Source organism: Channa argus, chromosome 14, assembly GCF_033026475.1.
Source record: "Channa argus isolate prfri chromosome 14, Channa argus male v1.0, whole genome shotgun sequence".
Lineage (NCBI taxonomy): Eukaryota > Metazoa > Chordata > Actinopteri > Anabantiformes > Channidae > Channa > Channa argus.
The window spans coordinates 12,376,916-12,401,113 of NC_090210.1; the positions used below are offsets into that span (position 1 = coordinate 12,376,916).

Sequence of the window (24,198 nt, forward strand, 5' to 3'; positions counted from 1 at the left end):
ATATCTGTAAAGTATCTATTCATGAATATTCATGACTTGAGTCCTAACCCTCAGCCCTGCTTCCACCTCCTGCTGCCTCATGTGTCCAAATCTGTTTTTAAATCTACATAATTTGGGTTGAAGTGCCTTTCAGATGGCCTTCCCTGTCCTTACACTTTCCAGAAACAAGGGACACACTTATTAATCAGGCCCTCATTGTGTGTGTCTGAGTGTGTGATGGAGACAGTTAAACAGAGATAGATGGCAGCAGAGGAAAGGACACTGGAAACGGAATAATACATTTGTGAGGAAGAGAACAAAAATTGCACTGTGGGAGTATGTGTGAGGGTGTAACAGACAAAATGAAATGAGGAGGAGTCATGCTGCTTTCACATTGTGGTTTTGAAAAACCCAAAGCCTGTTGGCATGGTGAGAGGTTGGTCAACCGCAACGACAAACAAGATGTTCAGCTATTTCGTCTGCATGCGTGCAATTACAATAATTCTTGAACCTATCTGTTGTCAGAGACATCTTTCTTTGTGTTGACTGAAAGAGGGGGCAAGGTGAACAGGATACTTTGACAAAAAGGATGTGATACAAGACAATCAACCTTGTCAGAGTTAAGTGTCATCCTCCCTATGAGAACCATTTACACTGGCATTAACATTGCCACAAACTCAACACTAGCACAATCGAGTGTACCATCTGCCATTAAATGAGTTTCCACTTTGCTTGTTGGAATAAGCTTTTAATTTCTTGCCCAAATGAAGACTCTTTGGGATTTGACTCGGTCAAAAAGTTAACTTTTCATTTATCTGGTACCTCATTGTTGTCTTCCCTTCTCACCTTGACTAACAGGTTTTTGCCAACATAGACATGCTGATTAGATCTTAGGACTTAAACAAAGGTTTATGTTTTGTTTTTCTTTTAAACAACAGGAACACATTGAATTCCAGGAAAAAAAAAGTTCTGGATTGAGGTCATACAGCAGTTCCACTGTAAACCTCCAAATAGAAAAACTAAAAACAACCTGCTCTTCTGTACTCCCTCAAACAAGTGAATTATGTGTATAGAAGTGGAATCAAATTCATTATTATGATGTAATAAGTTAAACTTTTAATATACAAAAAACTCTGGGACACAACCAATTTCAAGATCTAGAATTGCTTTAACATTACAAGCTCGTGACTGCATGATTCATGTACAACTGAACATTATCAACGGTTATGAAAACTAATTCTTTGTACATGCAGGCATTTGCGTTCTCACAAGTCACAAATCTTTAAGCTATCAGCCTTGTATTTCACCTTTTAATATCTTTATGGTTATTGAATAATTGCAGTTTTAATTTGAGGTACTTTTTTGTAAATTTTCAACTCCATTAGTGTGTTGGCCCAGTAAGACTGGGTGACATCATGCACCCTAACTTCTCAGCTTCAACTTTAATCGATGCACATGCGCGCGCGCGCGCGCGCGCGCGCACACACACACACACACACACACACACACACACACAGGAAACACACTTTCAAAATAAAAGCCCTTTTGATACTTTTTTCAGGTTCAGCTTGAGAAAAGCTTTGCTTGGAAAATCCTTTCAGCACCGAAGCATTCACAGTGCATTTTCTTTTTGGAAATGTTTTTTTCTATTTGTAATAAATGTTTTAAGAGGTATAAGTTACAGAAGTTAAGTAGTTAATTGTTACAGCTTTTTGAATGAAAAACTCATCAACAACACAGGTGGTTGCAAAGTCACATACACTCATCCATACAACTGTTGCTCTGGGGTTGTTGTTGTTACTAGCCCATCATTGTCCATACAGAGGGGATTTGATGGTTGCATCAATGGTGGATTAATCTTAAGCCATTCCTGCACAGTGTGTTTTCAGGCGTGTGTGTGCGCTCTTCTTAGCTAGGCCAACGAGTGCAGACCGATCGCCCCTGTCTGTCCTATATAGCCAACTCTGTGATAAATGATGATCATAATGAAGAAAGCAGAGGACAGAAAGAAATCCGCATCCAGGGAAACGGTTGCATTAATGGACAGAGAGAGAGACAGAGAGGGAGAAGAGAGGAAAAAGAGCAACTGAATAGAGTAAGTGAGAGAATGGTCTGCCTTGCATTGTGTGTCCCCCAGAGCATGTCATAAAGGTCTCTCTCCCTCTCTCTTACCCGTGTGTGTGAGTTTAAGAGAGAATGAATGTCTAGTGATGGGAAACCTTTTCTTTGTAAACTCAAGTCTCTGCCAGAAAGCATTGTGGGACATTGTTTACCAGCCTCCCCTCCTTTGTTCTGTGTGTGTGTGTGTGTGTGTGTGTGTGTGTGTGTGTGTGTGTGTGTGTGTATTATGTGAGTCCTTGTGTGACAGTTGACATTATCAGATGATTGCTCCCCTGACTCTGTGTGTGTTTCTGTGTGCATGCGCGCCTCAGTGTGAGTATGCACATGTCAGCTGACATTATTGGATTGCCACTATTGCTTGCGTATACACTTGTGTGTATGACATTATTTTGTAATTGCTTTATGTGTATGTGGAAGTGATTAATTCCCATTCAAATGTGGCCTATAGTTTAACAGCGAAATGTTTTAATGTGTTTAAAGCAATGTTGCCTGTAAGAGTTGCCTAAAATATTGCTGTGTCACTTGTTGCTGATGCTTGTATAAATACTCACTTAAGTCCATCTTTGAACAAATTTAAAGAAAGAATTTGTTGCAGAGTCATGCCTGGATTAAGGATGGAATTTTGCTATGGTAGAAAATCTGCTTGTGGGTCATAAGTTTAAAAATTTCACTCATTGTTAACATTGCATAGCTTCACTAAGAACTAGGCACATCATGATACAGAGTATATACTGTCAGCTGGAGATGCTTTAAATAGGGAATGGCTACAGAGTTTTGGAAGCAACAAGCTAAATGTTTCACAACTGGTTACTTGGCACCTGCCCTGTTTGTTATAAAGTAGAGAGAGAAAATGCATCAATTAGTGGAAAAGAAAATATTAATATTATTATAATTATATAATGCTGAGCACATTTAGCTTATAAACTAAGGTCAGATCATGGGTAAACATTGCTCAATGCAATTCTTATTTTTGTTAATGCAACAAGTCGAGCAGCTACACCAACTTTTTAACAAGATATTTTGGACAACAGAAGAAACAGTTTGATATGGAATCATGAGTCTTCAGGTAATTAAATAAGAGTTTGCATTAAGATGGTTTCTTCATGTCCAATCACCCCTCTTTTACATCATCATTTAGTTTTTCTTTGTTGATGAAATATTTAAAACGTCATAATTTTGTTTTCAAAGTAAACGTTTTATTTAGGTTTTTTTTGTCTTCTTTATGGAATAATGAAATTGTTTTTCCATCATATCTTTTTCGGTCCATGCAAAGCAGAAATAAACAAGTTCTGTGTTTTGTCACACCATAGGAATGTCCCCTGCACCAGGACTCCTCCACAATGCCAGTGAAATCAATTTTGCAAGTCGTAGTCTGAACATGGCCTTACTGTAAATCTTGTCATAGAAATTAAGCTTGCAATGCTGTCTCACTGTGGTTATATGCTTCTATTTAAAAAAAGAAATTAACCTTTTGAAGAATAAAGTTCATTTGGAAAGCTCAATCTCAGTCTGCATGCAGTTTTGTGGATTTGAGATTTGCGTCATAATGTGCCTATTCTGCTCAGTTACACTGCAGTCACCTGCTATGGTTGTTTAGGGTGCATTTTCAGGGTGGACCCTATGTATTTGCTTATGCTCTATCCATCCTCCCCCTCCACTGGCTTGACCATCTCCTCCCTATTCTGCTGGTTGACTCCACAAGGCCTCCTGGTTACTGCCTGCCTGCCAGCAGCCTCTCGTCCACTGTGGGGTAACAATGACAGGCAAGGCCGCAGCCTTGAGGCCTAAAGCTTGGGCAGTAAAGGGGTTTTCAGGGCGGGCAGTGCTTTTGGAGAAAGGGGTGTGTGTCCGTGAAAGGCTGGCTCTGTGGGGGCAGCCAGAAGCCAGGGGGAAGCCAAGGAAAAGCAGGTCACCCCCAGATTAAAATTCAATTTATGCCCCTGTGTAAAACTGTCTGCCTACGTCAGAAAGATGGCATTAGTACACTGTGTATGTGTGCAAGCAGGGGGTACAGGGAGTGGGAGTGGGGATTCTTAGGATTTTCAGGGTGCCATGCTGGCTCGCCAGTAAACATGTTGAGAGAGCGGAAGGGGAGGAAGAGAAGACCAGAAATTACAGAGGGAGAAATGAAGACACAATGGGGAAGTGAGGAGAAATGCATGCGTGGCTAAAGAGGAGGAGGAGGCTGTAATCATTGTCTGGCCCTTTTCATTACTTTGCTTCAGCTCTTTTGAGCTCAACACACCTTCAGGGTGTGTGTATGTGAGCGTGAAAGTCTTCTTAATGGGGCAGCAGTAGCGTCATAATGCATGCAAGACAAAGCTGATTTGGTGAAGCATGCTTCCTTTGTGTTGCCGTTTCATTTTGGGGGGCTGTAATACACACACATGCACACACACAATCTAGTCTCCCTCTGTTTTGGGCCCCATCCCCATATGGTGGCTTAGCTTGATGAGTACTTGATGAAGTCAACCAGAAGTCCCCCATCCGTGTGTGTGTGTGGGGGGGGATGTGCATGCATGTGGGTGTTGGTTCAAATCTGTGATTGCTTTTCAGCTAATGGATAAATGAGAGATTCACCCTTGCACAGTGTTTGTGTGAGAGGAGAGAGGGAGCAAGACACAGGGCATGTGTGGATCATCAGCTTGTACATTGGCTTGCAAGCTGTTTTCATTATATTTCATTACTCATGTTTCACGCATGATTGTGCAAGGCGAGCAGTGATCAGCTCTGCAGGGGAGGGAGCTAATCGGAGGGATGGAAAGGTTTCTGAACTCAGACATGCAGACAGTCCAACCAAACCACAAATGTCATGACCTTTGCATTAGATGAAATGTTTCCCAGAAAGAAGTGAAGAAAATGTCTTGTGGAAGTGGGACCAAAACATCACATCACACAACCTAGAGCCAGTATTGACTTTCAGATTTGTCAGCACTCCGTAACTGAAATTACTGCCTCTTTTGGTCAATCCCAGTGAGACTAGCTGTTACTATGGAAAATGGGCAAGCAAATTAACCAACAGTGAAACAACATTTATTTTCTTTTCCCTCGATATGCTCAAAATCCAAACAGTGATTCACTTTCAACACACACTAACATCTAAAATTAACCACCAGTGAATGAGTTACAAGTCAAGATGCTTTGTCAAAAAATACACCAGCTTTTGCCATAAAATTTTGTTGACATACTGCACTAGAGCCACTTACTGTCGCTGCTACACATCAAAAAGTTGCTTAATTATTCATAGTGCGTTTGTCTGTGTGTTGTTACTAATTTTGTTTTCATGTGCAGCACAGATTTCTTCACAGGTGTTGTAAGAGTTTGTCTTCTGCTTGACAAGCCCGGGTCAATATTCATTATTCTGAAATACCCTTGAAGTTACTTTTGTTCAGTCTTCAGACATTGATTTGGCTGCATTCATCAGATACTTTCTTTTTAGTTGTACTGTAAACAAAATCACTGATTAATAAAGCTGGATTTGTATATCAAATGTTCAGCTTTGTGCTCAATTGTGCTTGTGCACAAACTACAAATGCTCTGCTTTGTGCCTCCATCCTGTGTGCATGTACACAAGCAGTGCCAGGGTTGAGCGTTTTCTTTTTCTGCTTTTGTTGCCACCTCGCCATTCTGTGTTTTGTGTCCGCCAACTCAGAATGGAGTCATTTTGTCTCCTTCAGTTCCTGAAATGAAATATAAGCCTCTTAAATGCATACTTACTGTATCTTGCCCTGCAGACTGTGCTTGAGACACACACACACACACACACACACACACACACACACACACACACACACACACACACACACACACACACACACACACACACGCGCTAAAGAGGCATTGTGATGCCAGCCCTTGTTGTTCCTAAGACGGCGGCTGCATGCATATGGCAGATGGTTGTTCTTTTGCTTTGCATGCCGCCATATTAAACAAAAACCATGGGTAAGGCCACGGCTGGTTTAGGAAAAGGGCAAAGTGCGAGAGAGACAGAGGAGAAAGAGACAAAAGAGCAGCTAAGGGAGAGGCAGAGACAACAGGCTTGGCATACGTAAACACAGGCTTGTGTGTGCATAACCACATTAGCATTGTCTGCATTGCTCGCAGAGATGCACACAGAGAGAGACATACATTCTTCTAAATTAACACGCAATACCAAAACACACACACATGTTCCAGATGAATTCTTTGCTGCAGTGTAGGGTCTCCACATGGACTGTGTGTGTGTGAGAGAGGGAGAGAGATAGATGTCATGTGTATGTGTGGTTACACCTGTGTAAATCAGTATGTATGCATGTCATTGGTAAGTTGATGCGTTAGTAATTGGAGGGTAAAAGCGGCTCGGTGACCTTTTACAGCTGTCGACTCCTTTCATAGGCTTATATGTTGGTGTCTTGTTAGTGTGTGCAAGTCCATGTCTAGTTCTGATTTTGTCCTCATCTTCTAGGAGTAATACGCTGACATTTGAGGAACATTCTTAGTTTGTCTTGTGCACCAATCACACCTTGTGCTTCTTGCTCCGACAGTAATGGCAAAAATGACTTTCCATTAAGATTTTATAAAAATATATAATTTTAAAAATATATATTCCACAGGCTTGCAGTACATGTGTGTACAGCATTTAGCTTAACTTAAACCTGAAAGGTTACATTTTTATTGAAAAAAGTATGCCTGTGCTAAGGAAACAGGAAACCTATGCTAACAAATATGAAAAATTACATTTTTTTTCCCCCCACACTGTTTTTCTCTTTTTCTTCACCCCACATTAACTGGACTGAAAATCCCAGATGTAAAAAAATAAATAAATAAAAAAGAAATACTAGGCAGTCATTCTCTCTGCCTTCCCTGTACTTTAAATGTCATTCAGATGGCATTATCAGGAGGAGTTTTACAGATGTTAGCTGCTTGATCACAGTAGAGGTCGTAGGTTTGATCAACCTGCTTTCCCAGATCCCCTGAACTTAAAAAATAAAAAATAAAAAACCTTCCTGATGATGCCATCTGGAAAACTTTTTCAGCTAGTAGCAAGTATAACACCAATTATAACCTGTGCATGTGCAACATTTAGGGTGGAACTACAGGGACACCAATGAGTGTGGACGACATTTACAAGGGGTTTGGTTTACGATGAAAAAACATGTCACTCGGTGCAGCAGTGTGTCTGGCTGATATGTTTTTAATTGTTTTTGAACAAGAACAGAAGTATATGGAATTAACAAACAAGCAAATCTAGTCTGCAGGATGACTACTAACCAAACAGTAGAGAACAATCAATGCTGGTTTAACCATTTATCTAAAATATGACATTAACGCATTTTAAATATAAAATATACATATATAAACAAATATAAAAATATTATTTTATGTCTCACACTGATATACATTTAATTCCATTACTTGTTCGCATTAAAGAGCTAAAAGGAAAGAGGCACTTTGCTTGCTTCTCCCTGGTTTTGTAGCCTTTAGCCATATTTGCTCTCTGAATGCAACCGCAAGGGGGCACAAGCCAGTGTCTTCTTGTGCCAGTCCCAAGTCTGGATAAATGCAGAGGGTTGTGGCAGGAAGGGCATCCGACGTAAAACACATGCCAAATCAAACATGCGAATCGTGACAAAGACTTCCATACCAGATCTGTCGGGGCCCGGGTTAACAACGACCGCCACCGGTGCTGTTGACCTACAGGGTACCGGTGGAAATTGGACTACTGTTGGTCGAAGACGAAGAAGAAGAGGAGGAAGGTGTGTTCGTAGGCAGAGAGAGAAGAGGAAAGCTAAGAAGGTAGGACTGACAGTAGGGACTTTGAATGTTGGTACTATGACAGGGAAGGCTAGGGAGTTGATAGACATGATGCAGAGAAGGAAGGTGGACATACTGTGTGTCCAGGAGACCAGGTGGAAAGGTAGCAAGGCTAGAAGCTTAGGAGCAGGGTTTAAGTTGTTTTACCATGGGTCAGATAGTAAGAGAAATGGAGTAGGAGTTATATTGAAAGAGGATTTTGTGAGGAATGTTCTAGAGGTGAAAAGAGTATCAGACAGGTTGATGAGTCTGAAGCTGGAAGTTGAAGGGGTGATGTTCAATGTTGTGAGTGGTTATGCCCCACAGGTAGGATGCGAGTTAGAAGAGAAGGAGAAATTCTGGAGTGAGTTAGATGAAGTGATGCAGAGCATCCCCAGAGGTGAGAGAGTTGTCATTGGTGCAGATTTCAATGGGCATGTAGGTGAAGGGAACAGAGGTGATGAGACTGTTATGGGCAGGTTTGGTCTTCAGGACAGGAACGCAGAAGGTCAGATGGTGGTTGACTTTGCAAAGCGGATGGAAATGGCTGTAGTAAACACTTTCTTTCAGAAGAGGCAGGAACATAGGGTGACGTACAAGAGCGGAGGGAGAAGCACTCAGGTAGACTACATCTTGTGTAGACGTTGTAATCTGAAAGAGATCAGTGACTGTAAAGCATTGGTAGGGGAGAGTGTAGCCAGACAACACAGGATGGTGGTGTGTAAAATGATGCTGGTGGTGAGGAAGATAAGGAGGACTAAGGCAGAGCAGAAGACGAAGTGGTGGAAGTTGAAAAAGGAAGAATGTCGTTTAGTTTTCAGGGAGGAGCTGAGACAGACTCTGGGTGGTTTGGAGGTGCTTCCAGATGACTGGACTACTACAGCTAATTTGATCAGGGAGACAGGTAGGAGGGTACTCGGTGTGTCATCTGGAAAGAGGAAAGCGGACAAGGAGACTTGGTGGTGGAACGAGGAAGTTCAGGAGTGTATACAGAGAAAGAGGTTAGCTAAGAAGAAGTGGGACACTGAGAGGACTGAAGAGAGTAGACAGGAGTACAGGGAGATACAGGGTAAGGTGAAGATAGAGGTGGCAAAGGCCAAACAAAGAGCATATGAGGACTTGTATGCTATGTTGGACACTAAAAAGGGAGAGGTGGATTTGTACAGGTTGGCCAGACAAAGAGATAGAGATGGAAAGGATGTGCAGCAGGTTAGGGTGATTAAAGATAAGGATGGAAATGTATTGACAGGTGCCAGGAGTGTGATGGGAAGATGGAAGGAGTACTTTGAAGAGTTGATGAACGAGGAAAATGAAAGGGAACGAAGAGTAGAAGAGGTGACTGGTGTGGAGCAGGAAGTAGCAAAGATTAGTAAGAGTGAAGTGAGGAGGACATTGAAGAGGATGAAGAGCGGAAAGGCAGTTGGTCCTGATGACATACCTGTGGAGGTATGGAAGTGTCTAGGAGAGGTGGCAGTAGAGTTTTTGACTAGTTTGTTTAACAAGATCTTGGAGAGTGAGAGGATGCCAGAGGACTGGAGGAAAAGTGTACTGGTACCAATTTTTAAGAACAAGGGAGATGTGCAGAGCTGTGGCAACTACAGAGGAATAAAGCTGATGAGTCACACAATGAAGTTGTGGGAAAGAGTAGTGGAAGCTCGGCTAAGGGCAGAGGTGAACATTTGTGAGCAGCAATATGGTTTCATGCCTAGAAAGAGTACAACAGATGCAGTATTTGCTTTGAGGACGCTGATGGAGAAGTACAGAGAGGGTCATAGGGAGTTGCATTGTGTCTTCGTAGATTTAGAAAAAGCGTATGACAGGGTGCCGAGAGAGGAGCTGTGGTATTGTATGAGGACGTCTGGAGTGGCAGAGAAGTATGTTAGAGTGGTGCAGGACATGTATGAGAGCTGTAAGACAGTGGTGAGGTGTGCTGTAGGTGTGACAGAGGAGTTTAAGGTGGAGGTGGGTCTGCATCAAGGATCGGCTTTGAGCCCCTTCTTGTTTGCTCTGGTGATGGACAGACTGACAGATGAGGTTAGACAAGAATCTCCCTGGACTATGATGTTTGCAGATGACATTGTTATTTGTAGTGAGAGCAGGGAGCAGGTGGAGGAAAATCTAGACAGGTGGAGGTCTGCTCTGGAAAACAGAGGAATGAAGCTTAGCCGCAGCAAGACAGAATACATGTGTGTCAATGAGAGGGACCCAGGTGGAATGGTGAGGTTACAGGGAGCAGAGGTGAAGAAGGTGCAGGACTTTAAGTACTTAGGGTCAACGGTTCAGAGCAACGGTGAGTGTGGAAAAGAGGTGAAGAGGCGAGTGCAGGCAGGTTGGAACGGGTGGAGAAAAGTGTCAGGTGTGTTGTGTGATAAAAGAGTATCAGCGAGAATGAAAGGAAAGGTGTTCAAGACGGTGGTGAGACCAGCAATGTTGTTCGGCTTAGAGACAGTGGCACTGAAGAAAAGACAGGAGGCAGAGCTGGAGGTAGCAGAGCTTAAGATGTTGAGGTTCTCTTTGGGAGTGACGAGGATGGACAGGATCAGGAATGAGTACATCAGAGGGACAGCTCATGTTAGATGTTTTGGAGATAAAGTCAGAGAGGCCAGATTGAGGTGATTTGGACATGTTCAGAGGAGAAACTGTGAATATATCGGTAGAAGGATGCTGAGGTTGGAGCTGCCAGGCAGGAGGTCTAGAGGAAGACCAAAGAGGAGATTTATGGATGTAGTGAGGGAGGACATGAAGTTAGTTGGTGTGAGTGAAGAGGATGCAGAGGATAGAGTTAGATGGAGGCACATGATTCGCTGTGGCGACCCCTGAAAGGGAGCAGCCGAAAGGAAAAGAAGAAGAAGCCATATTTGCTCTCTGCTTTGCGGGACATTTAACTCTGCCTGCCTGATAGGACACTTCTGTGCATTAGTTTTCTGCAGGAAACAGTACATCTGCATAATGGTAAGCCATAACTTGTTGCTGCTTTATATCTTTGCACCTCTGTTTCCAGTACCTTGCCAAGCAGGTTTCCAATGAGGAAAAATTGACATTGTTTTATATGTATCTAGCCTCAAATTTGAATTCACCCATTTTTGCTTCAAGCAATTTGCATTACAGATAACACAAAGTCTTAACCATAGAAGAAAAATGGCAGAAAGTACAGATTTTCTACCTGACATCCAGTGTAGGCTTTATCATCTGCATGGTAGTGACACAATTCCATGTCCAAGTGTTTGCAGCTTGATAAACTGCTTTTGCTTGGCTTTGTAAGACAAGGCCACTGCACAATAATGCCTCTATACTGAAACCAGAGCAAACTACAGGCCGGAACAAATCACACAGCCTTCTTATCTCTAATTTAGCCTTGGGTTAAAAGAGTTTATGCGCACACACACACACAGTGGAGAACGAACAGCTTCTGTGTATGACACACACATACCAAACCCCTTAAACTCTGCTTCCCTTCAGCGCAGCATGAGTTGTTGTATTGCACAGATTGTATTTCTTCTGTTTGGTGTAGGTGTTTCTGCTCATGTGGCATTCAGTTTTTTTGGTGCTGTATTCTCCTGCAAAGGTGAAAGCAGCATTTGTTTCTTTTTATTCTCCAACTAACCTTCATTCTAGTCCTGCACAAAGTTGCATGAATCAACCAAGGGGGTCTCCATTAACAACATAAAGTATGCAAGACTTGAATAGGACCACGTTGTGTTTAAGCCTGCTTTCATGTTAAAGGGATAAAATCCTTGATTGAGTTTCCTGTATCCATCCCTACAACTTTTATCTAAAGCAGTGTGTGTGTTTGTGAGGACTTAGAAAAGAGGACTTACAAAAACTATTGTGTGCTTCTATGTGTTCTCTCTCTTTCTGATGATCTTGATCAGCCTTTGTCTGTCTCTGTCACTTTTTGACAAGCATTTTGCTGAACTTCTCTTCAGGGTAATCTGATTTATTTTAAGTGCTGCCTTCCCTCAATCTGGATTTCTTCTTTCTTCCATTTTTTTTTTCTCCTTGCCCTTTGCTTAATCAAGTTGAAAACTTAGGACCGGCGCATCAGCCTTTTGCTGATTTCCACCCGTCAGCTCTGTTAGATCTGCAGTTTTTTCTTTCTTGTCTCTACAGTGACGCATCAGCTGAAAGGGACATGATTAAACGTTTCTCCTGCTTTTTTTTTCCTTTTCTTCCCCCCACCCCACCCCTTCGTGTCTCACAGTTCACTTCTCCTCCTGTTGCAAAAGAATGAAGCAAATCAGAGAATCAATTCAATGTAATCATGACAAATGTGTCCCGGTGGTTAGGAAGTTTTTTTTTGTTAGTTTTTTTGTTGCATTTGAGTGTGTTGGGACAAGGCTGCGCTCAAATCAAAAATTAATCAATCAGCTGTTATCACATCAACAAACATTGCATGATGATGGATAGATGGATGGATGGGGAGAGGGGAGGAGAAGATTCAGTGTAGTGTGTGTGTATAAATGCATGTCTGCTGTGCAGAGATAGATGGCTGATTGAATGTAAAGCTCTGTGTGTGTGTGTGTGTGTGTGTGTGAATGAGAGCAATTGTGGGGGTACTGTGTTAACCTTGGAGGTATTGGAACAGATGGGAGATGGGAAGGGCTGCAGGCTGCAAGGGAAGTGTTGGCTGCTGGAGGAGAATGAATCCTCGGCTAATTTTCGAAAGAGGCCGTGAGATTAGAGGGGGGGGGAGGTTTGTAGTTTTTTTTGTTTTTGTTTTTTTCTTGCTGAAATGCAGTTTCTTGATCATGGTTACAAGTAGCAGTGTGTGACGGATGGAGCAAGTGCAAAGTCCTAGTGTAAGGAGACTGGGTTTGTTTGAATTAGTTATAGTATGAGAGAACATAAAAGCATTATCAATAGAAAACTCAAAGATACCAGATACCACCGTACAACTTGCAGTATTTTACAAGTGATGTGTTAAAGTGCAGTGGTAGTGTTACAGTTTAAGATATTGATAGATTGTTGTATTCTGTCAGGCACAGTTCTGCCAACGCAGACTAATTAAAACTACTGACTGTATCAGGCAGTCTGGCTTTATCTTGATGGATAAGTAGACTGAATTCACAAGTCTTAAACTTGTATTTTTTGCTGCCCCAGTTTTAGACTGATAACATAGAGTCAGCCTAAGTTATAAGTTACTGAAGATTTTCTTGACTTCCCTGCATTATAGATGTTGTGTTGTAGCAGTATTGTTTTTACCAGAAGAGTGTTTTAGGAGTAGATTAGGGGACAGCCTGGGCACAAGTGGTCACTCAGCAGGGTAAGTAGAAACTGTGTGACTCAAAGGCGGTGGCTCCAGACAGTTCAGCCCCTACAAGGGATGTAGAGTCAACCATATCAGGGAATATCTTTTAGAAAAGGCATTTCTGGGTCTTAAAATGGAACCAAACATACATTGTGACACCTCTCATCTTTATAGCCTCATCAAACGAGGATGTGGTGAGTACTGTGTGGCAGGCAAAATGAAGACATGGTATTTGGCAAAGCGTGTGCAGCGGCGTAAAATCTATGAACGGTTAAATGATTGTCTGTTCCAAAATTTATAAATCCACTCTGCGAGGCAGTGATTAAGCTTTGATTGTGTGTGTGTGTGTGTGTGTGTGTGTGTGTGTGTGTGTGTGTGTGTGCGCGTGCGCACTTGCACTTTGGCTCACTGCCTGGCTCCATCTCCCCAGCTGATTAGGGGTTAATGGCATATGAGCGTGGGGAGCTGTCGACCTCCTGATTGGTTGACTAGCTTCTGTGTGGGCGGAGTTGCCATCAAGTGACAGATGGTGTACAACAGGAAGGGAGGCAGGGATGTGTGTGTCTCTTTTTGTGTGTGTGTATATACATGTCGTCAAGGGGGGAGTTACTAATTACAATAGAAGATGCACAATAGTGGCCTCTCCGGTCATTTTCCTCTTTTTATCTTGTATTTTGTGGTTGTCACATCGATGCAACTATGGAGCGAGACTTCAGCTTTATTACCCATCTATAAATATACATTCTATACTATTTATACATTGTGTTTTACAAATTCTTACCCTTTTTTTTTTTTATTTTACAGGACACCACCAAAAAGAGTTTGTTGCAGGCTTCAGTTTGTACAACTCTAAATGCAGTGATTAATGAAGTGCAGCCTACACAATGAGTCTGTTTGAACCAAAAAGTGACACACAGGCGGACCATGTCTGTCAGAGAGCGTGTGCAGCTTTTCCAGTCAAGTATGTCTGGATTAGGCCTGATCATTGTACTTGGCAGCACTCCCAGTTTACACATATCACACTCCTCATTCACCTTTGTTAGAAATTCATCTGCTTTTCACTAGGATGAGAGAGAGAGAGAGAATTGAATTTATAATGCATCGTTGTTTACTGCAAAATTCACTGTGCTAGAAACATAATAATGCATTTTGTCACCTAATAGATCACATATTTACGTCAATGCATGTTCAGAAAAGATTTGACCTTCTACTAAAAAAAATCCCTCACAACTCCAGATTACTTGAAAACTGTCTAGGTCTCAATTAGCCTTGTAAGTACTGAAATCCATTAATAAGTTGGACTTCACCATTTTTACAAAACAACATTTTACATCAAGTCGACTCTTCCACTTTCCTTCTCCCGCTCATGTATACACCCATTTTTCCTTGTCCTACAAGGAAATTTAAAAGTTGACATTTAGAGTTTTTTTGCTGCGTGTATTTAAAGCCACAAATAAAAACTGTTAAAAAATCTTATAGAGTAAAACAAACAAGGGTATCAGATGACTGCAAACACTGCTGAAACACTGGACATGTATCCTCTACATTGTCATTAAAAAGTTTGCACCAACTATCCCATGCAGTATCCTTCGCTGTAGGTCTGCGTGTTTCTTTGTTAAAGGAGGTTTATACAAAGACCTCCACACTGGTGGGAAATCTGGACTCGAACCCAAATAAGTCTTCATGGGATTTCACTGCTTCCATTTAGTTTCTTTTGGTTTATGGCTTTCACCAACAACCTATATAATATCTTTCCAGAAACACACACAAAAAAAGTTCAGAGGATATGGATCAGTGACTGTGGCTGCAGAGATCCATTACAATAGTCAGTTAATAAGTAACACTCATTTTCTGTCAGTTCATGTTTCTAGTGTTCAAATAATTGACTTGTAAGTTGAGTAGATCTCACACCAGATGAGCAGCCAGATGAACAGGCTTGTCCAATCGAGGTCCATTGAGGTCTAACACTTGTCCAAGAGTAGAAATCTTGGCAATGTGGAAACATTTAGAGAGAGTCTAGCTTGGTGTGTCCAAATGTCCTTCAAACATTACTGGCTCATTTAGTCAGTCTGTTCCTGTCTCTGCTTCCAAAATCCATAGGAAATAAAGACAGGCTAAGTCCTAGTCCACCAAACTGCTGAAGGATCTGGTGGTCCAGTTAGCAGTCTGTCTATAAAGTGTAAGCGGAAAGCAGCACCCCTACTTTCTAAATGTCCTCCTTCCTCTCTGAGGACAAATGGGATACTCTGAGGAACCCAATGCTGCCTGTTCCAGAAAAAAAACAACTAAAGTTTTTGAACTTCAGACAAAAGACAAACTGGAGGATTAACACAGGCTAGCCGGTGCCACAGACCAGAAGAAAGCTAATTATTAGCAACAAGTATGCAACCTCTATAGGGCTTTTGACTTTTTCTATAACATTGGGCCGATGAACCGTTGCTGGACTGTAATGAGTAAATGATCTTATTTTGTCTACTTTTCCCCTCCAGACCAAAAAAAAAAAAAAAAAACTGAGCTGATCCATCTGTGTGACATCCAGAGAGCATGATCTAGACAGAATCTGTGTGATGATTGGGCAGGATGAAATTCCTGGTGGTTTCTGTCTGATCTGGGATTTTCTGTGCAGTTAAATGTACTAAGTACTAACCACTATTAAAATCTCTGATAGTGTCACATAACACACTCAACTCAATCGATTTGTGGCCATATGGACATTGAAAAAAACTTGCACAACTCTTGATTACTTCTTCTGCACTACATGAGAAGGCCCAATTATTCTAGAAAACATGATACCAACTCCTCCACTAAATCTGCATTTATGGCTCAGAAAGTCCTCTGCACTACATTCTTTTCTTCACTGGCTTTCATTGTCAGTGTGTGTTTCTTGAACTATATCTCTAACTTCTAAAGATCAATTAACTTAAAAAAGTTGTTCTTTTTACATCATCTCTAGCTCTATTAAAATTTATTGTAAAGTCACGCATGGAGAGTGATGAGGTAGAGAGAAACGGCAAAAAAAAACAAGCAGGAGGAGGAAGTAGTGAAGAAGAAAAAAACAATCATTCTCAAGAAGTTGTGTTTTTACCATAATGATCAGTTTCCTGAGGTGATACATTTCCTTAGTCTTGAGTCCTTCATTTCCTAAAATTCATCTCATTCTTAATGGATAGTACAATTTCACTGACTTAAGTTGTACTATCCAGAAATATGACCATAGATCTGTTCATTCGGGAAGTTGATTTCACACAGTCATAACCCGCTACCCCTCCAACCGCTGAGCTGGCCTCCTCCACTGAGCAGCTGATGGCAGGCACAACTGCATGCTGACGTGTCAGCTTCTCAAACACGGTTCCAGCATCCCTGACAGGCATAATGCCTGTTCGAGTTGGTAGTCTTGCTGCTAAACCAGACTAAATTCCACCCTACCTGTAAAACACACCAAACAGAATTGAAAAAATTAAAAAAAAATAAAGGAACAAAGCAATGAAAAAAGATAGAGCTCACTTACGCTGAAGTGTTTGCTACACCACTCCTTCCACTCACTCACCATCCAGAGAGAGAGAGAGAGAGAGAGAGAATTAATATCACTGAATACTTAGTGTCATTTTGTCTTTATGATCACTGTGGCATTCCAAACAAAACCTGACAGCCTATGATGAAATGGTTGTTTTGTTAACTGTTTACATATGTGTGTGCTTGCTGACTGTCTGACACAACATCTTTTATCATGTCATTGCATCCCTATCTGCTGAAGACAAACTGTCTCCCTGATCCTTTATACACACAGGCACCATGTGAAGGGGGGAATGGTTACAAATTATCACTGAGCTTTTGAATATTAAACTACCAAGTTTTAGTTTTTGATACAGGTTTGATTAAGAGGGAGAATAAATGCAGTCAATTGTGGGGTACCTCAGGGTTCTATACTAGGTTACTTTCTATTTTTTATTTTTTTATTTTTTTGTGGGTTGCTGTCTGTGTTCTTGAAAATCTTTGCTTGTGCCTAGGTTTTAACCCATTTGAAAGTGTGTGAGATATGAATGCCCAAAACCCAAATATTAAAGCCACTAAAATGTGAAGCGTGAAACTGGCATAAGATAGAGGGAAGGGGTGCCAGACAGACTGTGAACTGTGTCTGTCGCTTTCATTCAAATTGAAAAGAGCAGCAGTTTCACCATCACATTCATTCCTACAATAGGCTTTATCCTGATAGACATAGACAGCAAGAGAAGGGGCCTGAAACAGAGAGAGAGAGGGTGAGCAGCATTCAAAGCTGTAGCAAAGCCTTAATAACAAATATAATGTGCCATCAAAACTTCTACACTTATCTAAAATTCTATTGAATGGTAAGTTCAGCAATGACAGGTGACTGACAAGACATTATTTTGGAAGCTTGCACAGGAGATGGCTCTGAAATGAGCCCATGATGCTTTTAAGAAATGCACTTCCCCAATTTTTGCCTGATTTTTCGGCTGTGATGATTTCACCACTGGAAGATCAAATTTGTACTCCGTACACTAAGCTGTTGTTAGTGCAAATTGGCTCTACAGGTAAACCCATTACAGAGACTGAGGGACGTCGTGGAAAGCCTTTTTTTCCTGACATTTATATTACCATGCGCTGTGGGACCCAACAATTGGTTGGCCAGGCAGACTCAGTGGGAGGCAGAGATTTCAACAGTTTCAAGAACTCTTTTTGTCTATCACTGGCAGATGCAACAACCATCTTCCCCTCTCTGTCTTTCTCATTCTGCAACCTGTTCTGCTTTAGTGTCACACTCCTTTCTGTAACAGTCAAATGCCATGTTTGACTCCTTTGGCCAGTTTGTGTTGGTCAGAGCGTTCTCTCGAAAATCGATGGCTATCTTGGTTTAAAGTATTTCTGTAATGCGGGCTAGGAAGTGTGTGTCAGTATGTTGCTAAGTATGTTAGTAAAGTTTGTGTTTGTTGGCATGAAGTCAGCAAGGTCAGTATGTCAGGAAGTTGTTTACATGTGGCTTTGATGGTTGCTGGGTCTGATGATACGTGGGTATGTTGGTGGGTAGTTTAGATGGTTTGGTCACACGCAGACAAAAATAGGACTATGTTACAAAAACTAAAAGGGGGCAGCTCTATATATTGCTATGGGCACCTATAAGAAAATGCACAGTAGTTTATTCTGGCAAGAATGTGTATCCCTGCAAAGTTACCAGAGATTAAAATAGTTAATGTGGACAAAACATTTAGCATATTTGTACACATCACATACATGATTGGTGTGCTGATGGATGACATTTTTATTTTTTTGGCAATGTGCTGTGCATTGACCAGTCATACATTGTACGTCTTAGCATTACAGCAGTTCCGGCCTGATTCTGATCCCAGCTGTCATTGGGGAAGAGGCGGGATAACCACGAACAGGTTGCTAGTTTTTTTGGCAGTACACATTTAAATTATTGAAGTAGCAAGAGTATTTTTTGTCATATTACCTTTTCCCATATATTAGCACACCTAGACCAACATTGCCCCTCCACCACACACACACTTTATTTTATTTTTGTTCCCCGATCCAAGTTCAGCTCGGTTCACAGTTGGTGATAATAAACAGTTGACAAGTTTGGACTAACTTTGGATAGTTGGTGTGACAATTTCTGTATTCAGCAGCTGGCATCAGTACTCAATGCTTCATGCTGGCTTGTCAGTCTTGTTACTTGCTCACCTGTAGCTCTTTCTTTGTTGTAAAAAAAAGGCACTTATTGCATCTAAGCACAGTATTTAATTGTTAATTTCTCTGAGTGTATATATGTGGTTTCGCATTGGTGTTAAGTTTTTCAGCACATTTAAATATGTGCTTTTTTCAGCCCATGCCCAAAATAGCCATATCATTGCTTTGCACTTAGCCTGCTCGCCCTGCCTCTGTGTGTGTCTCTCTCTCTGCTGTCTTTCTAGCTGTGAAAGCAGCAGTGGGGTTGCTATGGTTTGGTGAGATACAGTAATCCACTGTGTACACACACACACACACACACACACACACACACACACACACACACACACACACACACACACACACACACACACACACACACACACACACACACACACACACACACACACACGCACCTTATAAATAATTGACCTGTCACAGTGAGATGACAGGACAGGGCAGATACACTCTCCCCTACCATATTCTCTGTTCCCCTCTCAAATTTCTCCTCCTATCTCATCCCCTTGCTCCTCTGTTTTTTCAGTCACCGTTCTTTTACTCAGCCTGTTTTTCTTCTTCATTTACCTTTTTGTTTGTTTTTGTACCTGGGCTTTTTATTTTAATATAATAACCCTCTATAGGGTTAATATATTAAAATAAAAAGTCTTATTTTGGTCACTTTACATTAAATGAAATCTTATTTTATAAAGGCCACAGTGCCATTAAAGACTTATTTCTTAAGTCTATAATTTTGGGGCAGCACCAAAAAAGGCTAATTAGTTTAGTTTCGAACATCTGTTGAAAGTTGTACTTTCGGCTCGGAATACGGCTGTTGGGCCTGCTAATCAGAGCATTGGTACATCGACAGAAATAATGACTCACTAATCACCAAACAAGAATCCCAACAAGCGACTGTGGTGCAGGAAGGTAGAGCGGTCGTCCACAAATCCTGCAGTTGTTGGTTTGATCACATGTTGAAGTGTCCTTGAGCAAGACACTGAACCCCAACTTAGTGGCTCCCAGTGAGAGTTGGCCAGCTTCCTGATCAGGGTGTGTGTGTGTGTGTCTGTGAATAAGAAGCAGTGTAAAGCGCTATGAGTGCCAATAGGTAGAAATGCGCTACTTAAGCAAAGACCATAGAGTTAACAAACAGCCTGAAGTACAACAAACAGCAAAAACAGTGGTCAGTAGCAAATGTTAGCTTCATGTGATGTTAACTGTGCAAAGCAGTTTTAGTTTCTTTAGTCAACTCCCCATACTATCCTGAGGGGCTGGATAGTTTGTGTAGGCAGGAAAAGATCACATTCTAGCAACCCTTTATTCTTTCCCCACACACAAATGCATGGAGACATATGGTGAGAGGTGCAGAGAGTATCAGGTGAACCAGTGCCCTGTTAGAGACGTCTCATTAAGATCTGTGTGTTTTGTATTGAAGGTTCACTCACTATGTTTGAAGAGGCTCCAGTTACCACAGATGCTCCGTCTTTTATGCCTCTGTTCTTTTTAGTAGTCCACACCTGTGTTTAAAAGGGAACAATAAAACATGTATTTTTTAATGTAAATTGCTTATGGGCATTTGTAGCTTTCTAATTTTGCCTTTTCAATAATAATGCCCATACAAATGCCCATGATTGGTAAAATCATATAAAGCTCTGTCCTTCTGTGTCTTTGCAGGGTTTCACCTCAGTGGCACAGTTACTGAACCTGCCACGTCATCAGAGCCCGAGGTTACACACAAGGTGGCTATCAGCTTCGATCGCTGCAAGATAACCTCTGTCACCTGTGGCTGCGGCAATAGGGATATATTCTACTGCGCACATGTTGTAGCCCTCTCTCTTTACCGGATTCGTAAGCCAGAACAGGTAAGAACTGCAATGTTTAGGGTACATCTTAAGCTGGGGACACACCCCAAAACTAGCAAACACTGTGAAAGTCTGGGCAGTTCAAATAAAGGCCGTTTCCATCAACTATCACAGATTTCTAATCTTTGATAGTCTGAAAGCAGCACACACCTGACAACTGTGTAAACTGGGGGCAAAACACTTAATGCCTAGATGATCTGGAGATAGACAAACAAACCCTCACTTGTTCTTGTGCCAAAACAGCAACCAGGAATTCTTTTTATTTATTTAATTTACTTAACAATTTGTGCTTACAAGTAAAAAAAAACAAAAAAACAAAATGGAAAAAAGCAGTAAAATCACGAATATAAAGGCGAGGACAATGCAGACTATAGAGCATACTAATTATTAAAATTGATTACAAGACATTCTTTGTGGTAACAACTGACAGCAACTGGATCTTAAAACTAAAGACTAGAATCTTTATACAGCACATACTTTGTGCAACGATTGTCTCTGCCATCTGTCAGTGCCAACTAGGCTGGACTGGCACTGACCAGGACCAACTAGGTCCGACCAGACATCACACCTAAATCACATTCCTAATTGGTTGCATAGTGATCATCTTTACTCATCTTCTCATCAGCCAAATGACTAACCACATATGTCATACATACAAACATTGCCAGAATTAGTGCAAGATCAGCCGAGGATACAAGTCCTTAAATAAAAAGAAGGCTTCTCTTTTCACTTGGGGACTTACCTCTTCATCATCAGTTTTATAACTTTTCTTTATTGTCTGTCTAATTCAGTTAATCCATTGTCTCTATGTACACAGTCACAGAGAAAACACATACTGCTAGTAGCTAATATAATGAACTTGTTTTTTTGGAATTCCTTTTACATGTTTAAAGGTGATTGAATTTACAGGCACTTTCATAGCTGAAACATCCCCAAGGAAGGACCATTTACCAATTACCAAACATAACCATCTATCCATATAGATATCATACTCAAGCATTTGTGTGTGCTTTAATACAGGTGAAGCTACGATTGCCCATCTCAGAGACATTGTTCCAGATGAACAGAGATCAGCTGCAGAAGCTGGTCCAGTATCTGATAACAGCCCACCACACTGAGGTACTGCCCACCGCTCAAAAACTGGCTGACGAGATCCTCTCCTCCAACTCTGAGATCAACCAGGTCCACGGTGAGAGGACAACCTGCTCAGTGTTCTGTGATTTTAAGTTTGAAAAAGCACTTTTGATGTCTGATTCATCCACCCAATATATCTAGTACTGATTTTTAAATGCCATAAAGGAATGGTGATCAAAAGGAAGGTGGAGCGCATCTTAACTCTCGAAAGGTTCTGTCCATTAAGCTGCTGTCCATCTCTCTGCACTGATATCTTCACAGCAACAGGCCAAAGTTAAAAGCCTTCAGACTTCAAAATTACTACAGCGAAGCAGCAAACCAGACTTCAAATGGCTCGTTTGATTCTTTAGTTCCCACTCTCCAGTCACTACCTTCTTGCATTGGCAGGAGTGTGTTTGAGGAAGGAAGGAAGGAGAAAAAGACCTTTGTGATGATGTAGCAGAAGAGAGAGGGACACTGAGAGAGACAGGAGAAATGGCACTCAGGGAAATGTTAGAGGGGAGGCAGGAAGGAGAGGAAAGATGAAAGGCTGGAGAAAGTACTGAGATGAAAAAGAAGAACCACAGCAGACCCGCGTCAGGGAAAAACCGACAAACCAGAAGCATCCTTTCGCCAAACACAACTCTTTATCTCCTTCTATTTTTCATCCTGCTCACTAAATGTTGACATTCTCCAGCTCTCCCGTCCAGGAAGCCGCAAGCTGTGTTTCCTGTCTGTGTTTGACAAGGGGGATCATGGGGGTTGAAGTTCAGTGGATCCAGGAGTGAGCTTGTCTTTGATGGAGGAATGTTTCTGTTTGCTGCAGCGTACTCCCAGCCAGTTGGAAACACATCTCTGGGCTTTCCTCGGCTCGCTTCCTGCTAGATCAAAGCAACTTCGCCCTTTAGAGCAGATCTGCATTTCCCCGTAGTGTTACTCACACACTCATAGCTGAACAGAAGAAAAATAAAGTTGGCCTTAGATCCCTCTGTACAATTAGACTAAAAAGAGAATCTTGTCTTTATTATCACATAGGTGCACTTAAATGTAGAGCAAATGTGTATGAGAGCAGCAATTGTCATGGTCATGTAACTGTCATGAAGAAATGTTGATATCGAGCAAAAGTAATGCACTGGGTGACTCAACATAGTCTGCATATCCCACAGTCAGTGCCTGCATCATTTTATTGTTTTCTTAGGTTTGGTAGCAGGAATTAAGAACAGGGAAGAATGAGGTGCCTGAGCGAATACAGATTTAACCCGGTCTGTTATGAAATGTGTGTGTGTCTATGTATTCCCAGGTGCTCCAGACCCAACTGCAGGTGCCAGCATTGACGATGACAACTGCTGGCATCTGGACGAGGATCAAGTCAGGGAACAAGTCAAACAGTTTCTATCCCAGGGAGGATACTATGGCTCTGGGAAGCAACTCAACTCCATGTTTGCTAAGGTGCACATCACAGCTTCCTACCTCTGCTTTATTATAAAATGTATCCTTTGTTTAATTTAGTAAAATTGATTGCTAATGCCAAGAAACCAGTAAGTAAAATAATAAAATCCAAATAAAATTTTTGCTCAACAGCAGTCACCAATTTCAAACGATTTAAAACAGCTTTATGTTAAATTCTTAGTAGAAAATGATTTGTGCTGGATATGTAAAACGGCAACTGTATGCAAACAAGTATGCAAACCATATCAAATTCAACCTAATGGATGTGAACACGTCTTCTTTTAGCATTTTACATCCATAAAGTTTATAGACTTGCAAATTATAGCTTAAAAAGGACAGTCAAATCCACAACAGGGTTGTTGAAGCATATTTCTATTACAAAATATGTGAAACAGTAAATTTAAGTATTAATTGTGCTTCCTGTTGAATCTGCCAATGTCATTACAGAGCTCGTGTGTCTCTTAGAGTTTTGAGACTGTGTCACTCTACCACATGCCCTTGTTGATGTACTGATCACCGGCTCATTGGTTAGAAGGAACCCAGACCTAATCGCTGTTTGGCGTCCTTCCAACACACACTAATAATAAAAGAACCAACAAATTTATACAGGCTTAAATGACATGAAAGCGTCAGTTCCAACGGAGAGCTATGGAGTTTCCCATTTCAGTACCAAACTATTTCTTTAGTTTAGCTCCAGTGGCATTCAGAGAGTTTCATAATATCTTGGATTAAAGTTTTAAAACTTAAGTAAAGTAGATGACATATTTTGTTGCCAGAGATCATTTTCCATCTTTTCCAGGGTGAATTAGACATGTTCATATGATATATTTCAGGATTTTGGACCTCTATAATGCATATTCTGTCTATAGCTGCCCGTATGCCCTTCAGATTCTCTTTTCTTTCTTGTTGAAACCGTGTGTTGTTGTTGTTTAACCTCTTGAAGTGTTTTGGCTGATTGGGTTTGCATTTTAC

General features: G+C 41.3%; 1 protein-coding gene across 1 annotated transcript in view; it reads left to right on the forward strand.

The window, feature by feature from the left end:
- zswim5 (zinc finger, SWIM-type containing 5) overlaps window positions 1-24,198 on the forward strand; it is a 67,001-nt gene that overhangs the window by 28,159 nt on the left and 14,644 nt on the right. Inside the window, exons 2-4 of the mRNA XM_067474469.1 lie at window positions 20,477-20,664; window positions 21,685-21,853; window positions 23,078-23,226. Coding sequence (XP_067330570.1) covers window positions 20,477-20,664; window positions 21,685-21,853; window positions 23,078-23,226 — 506 coding nt within the window. The remainder of the gene's footprint in view (window positions 1-20,476; window positions 20,665-21,684; window positions 21,854-23,077; window positions 23,227-24,198) is intronic.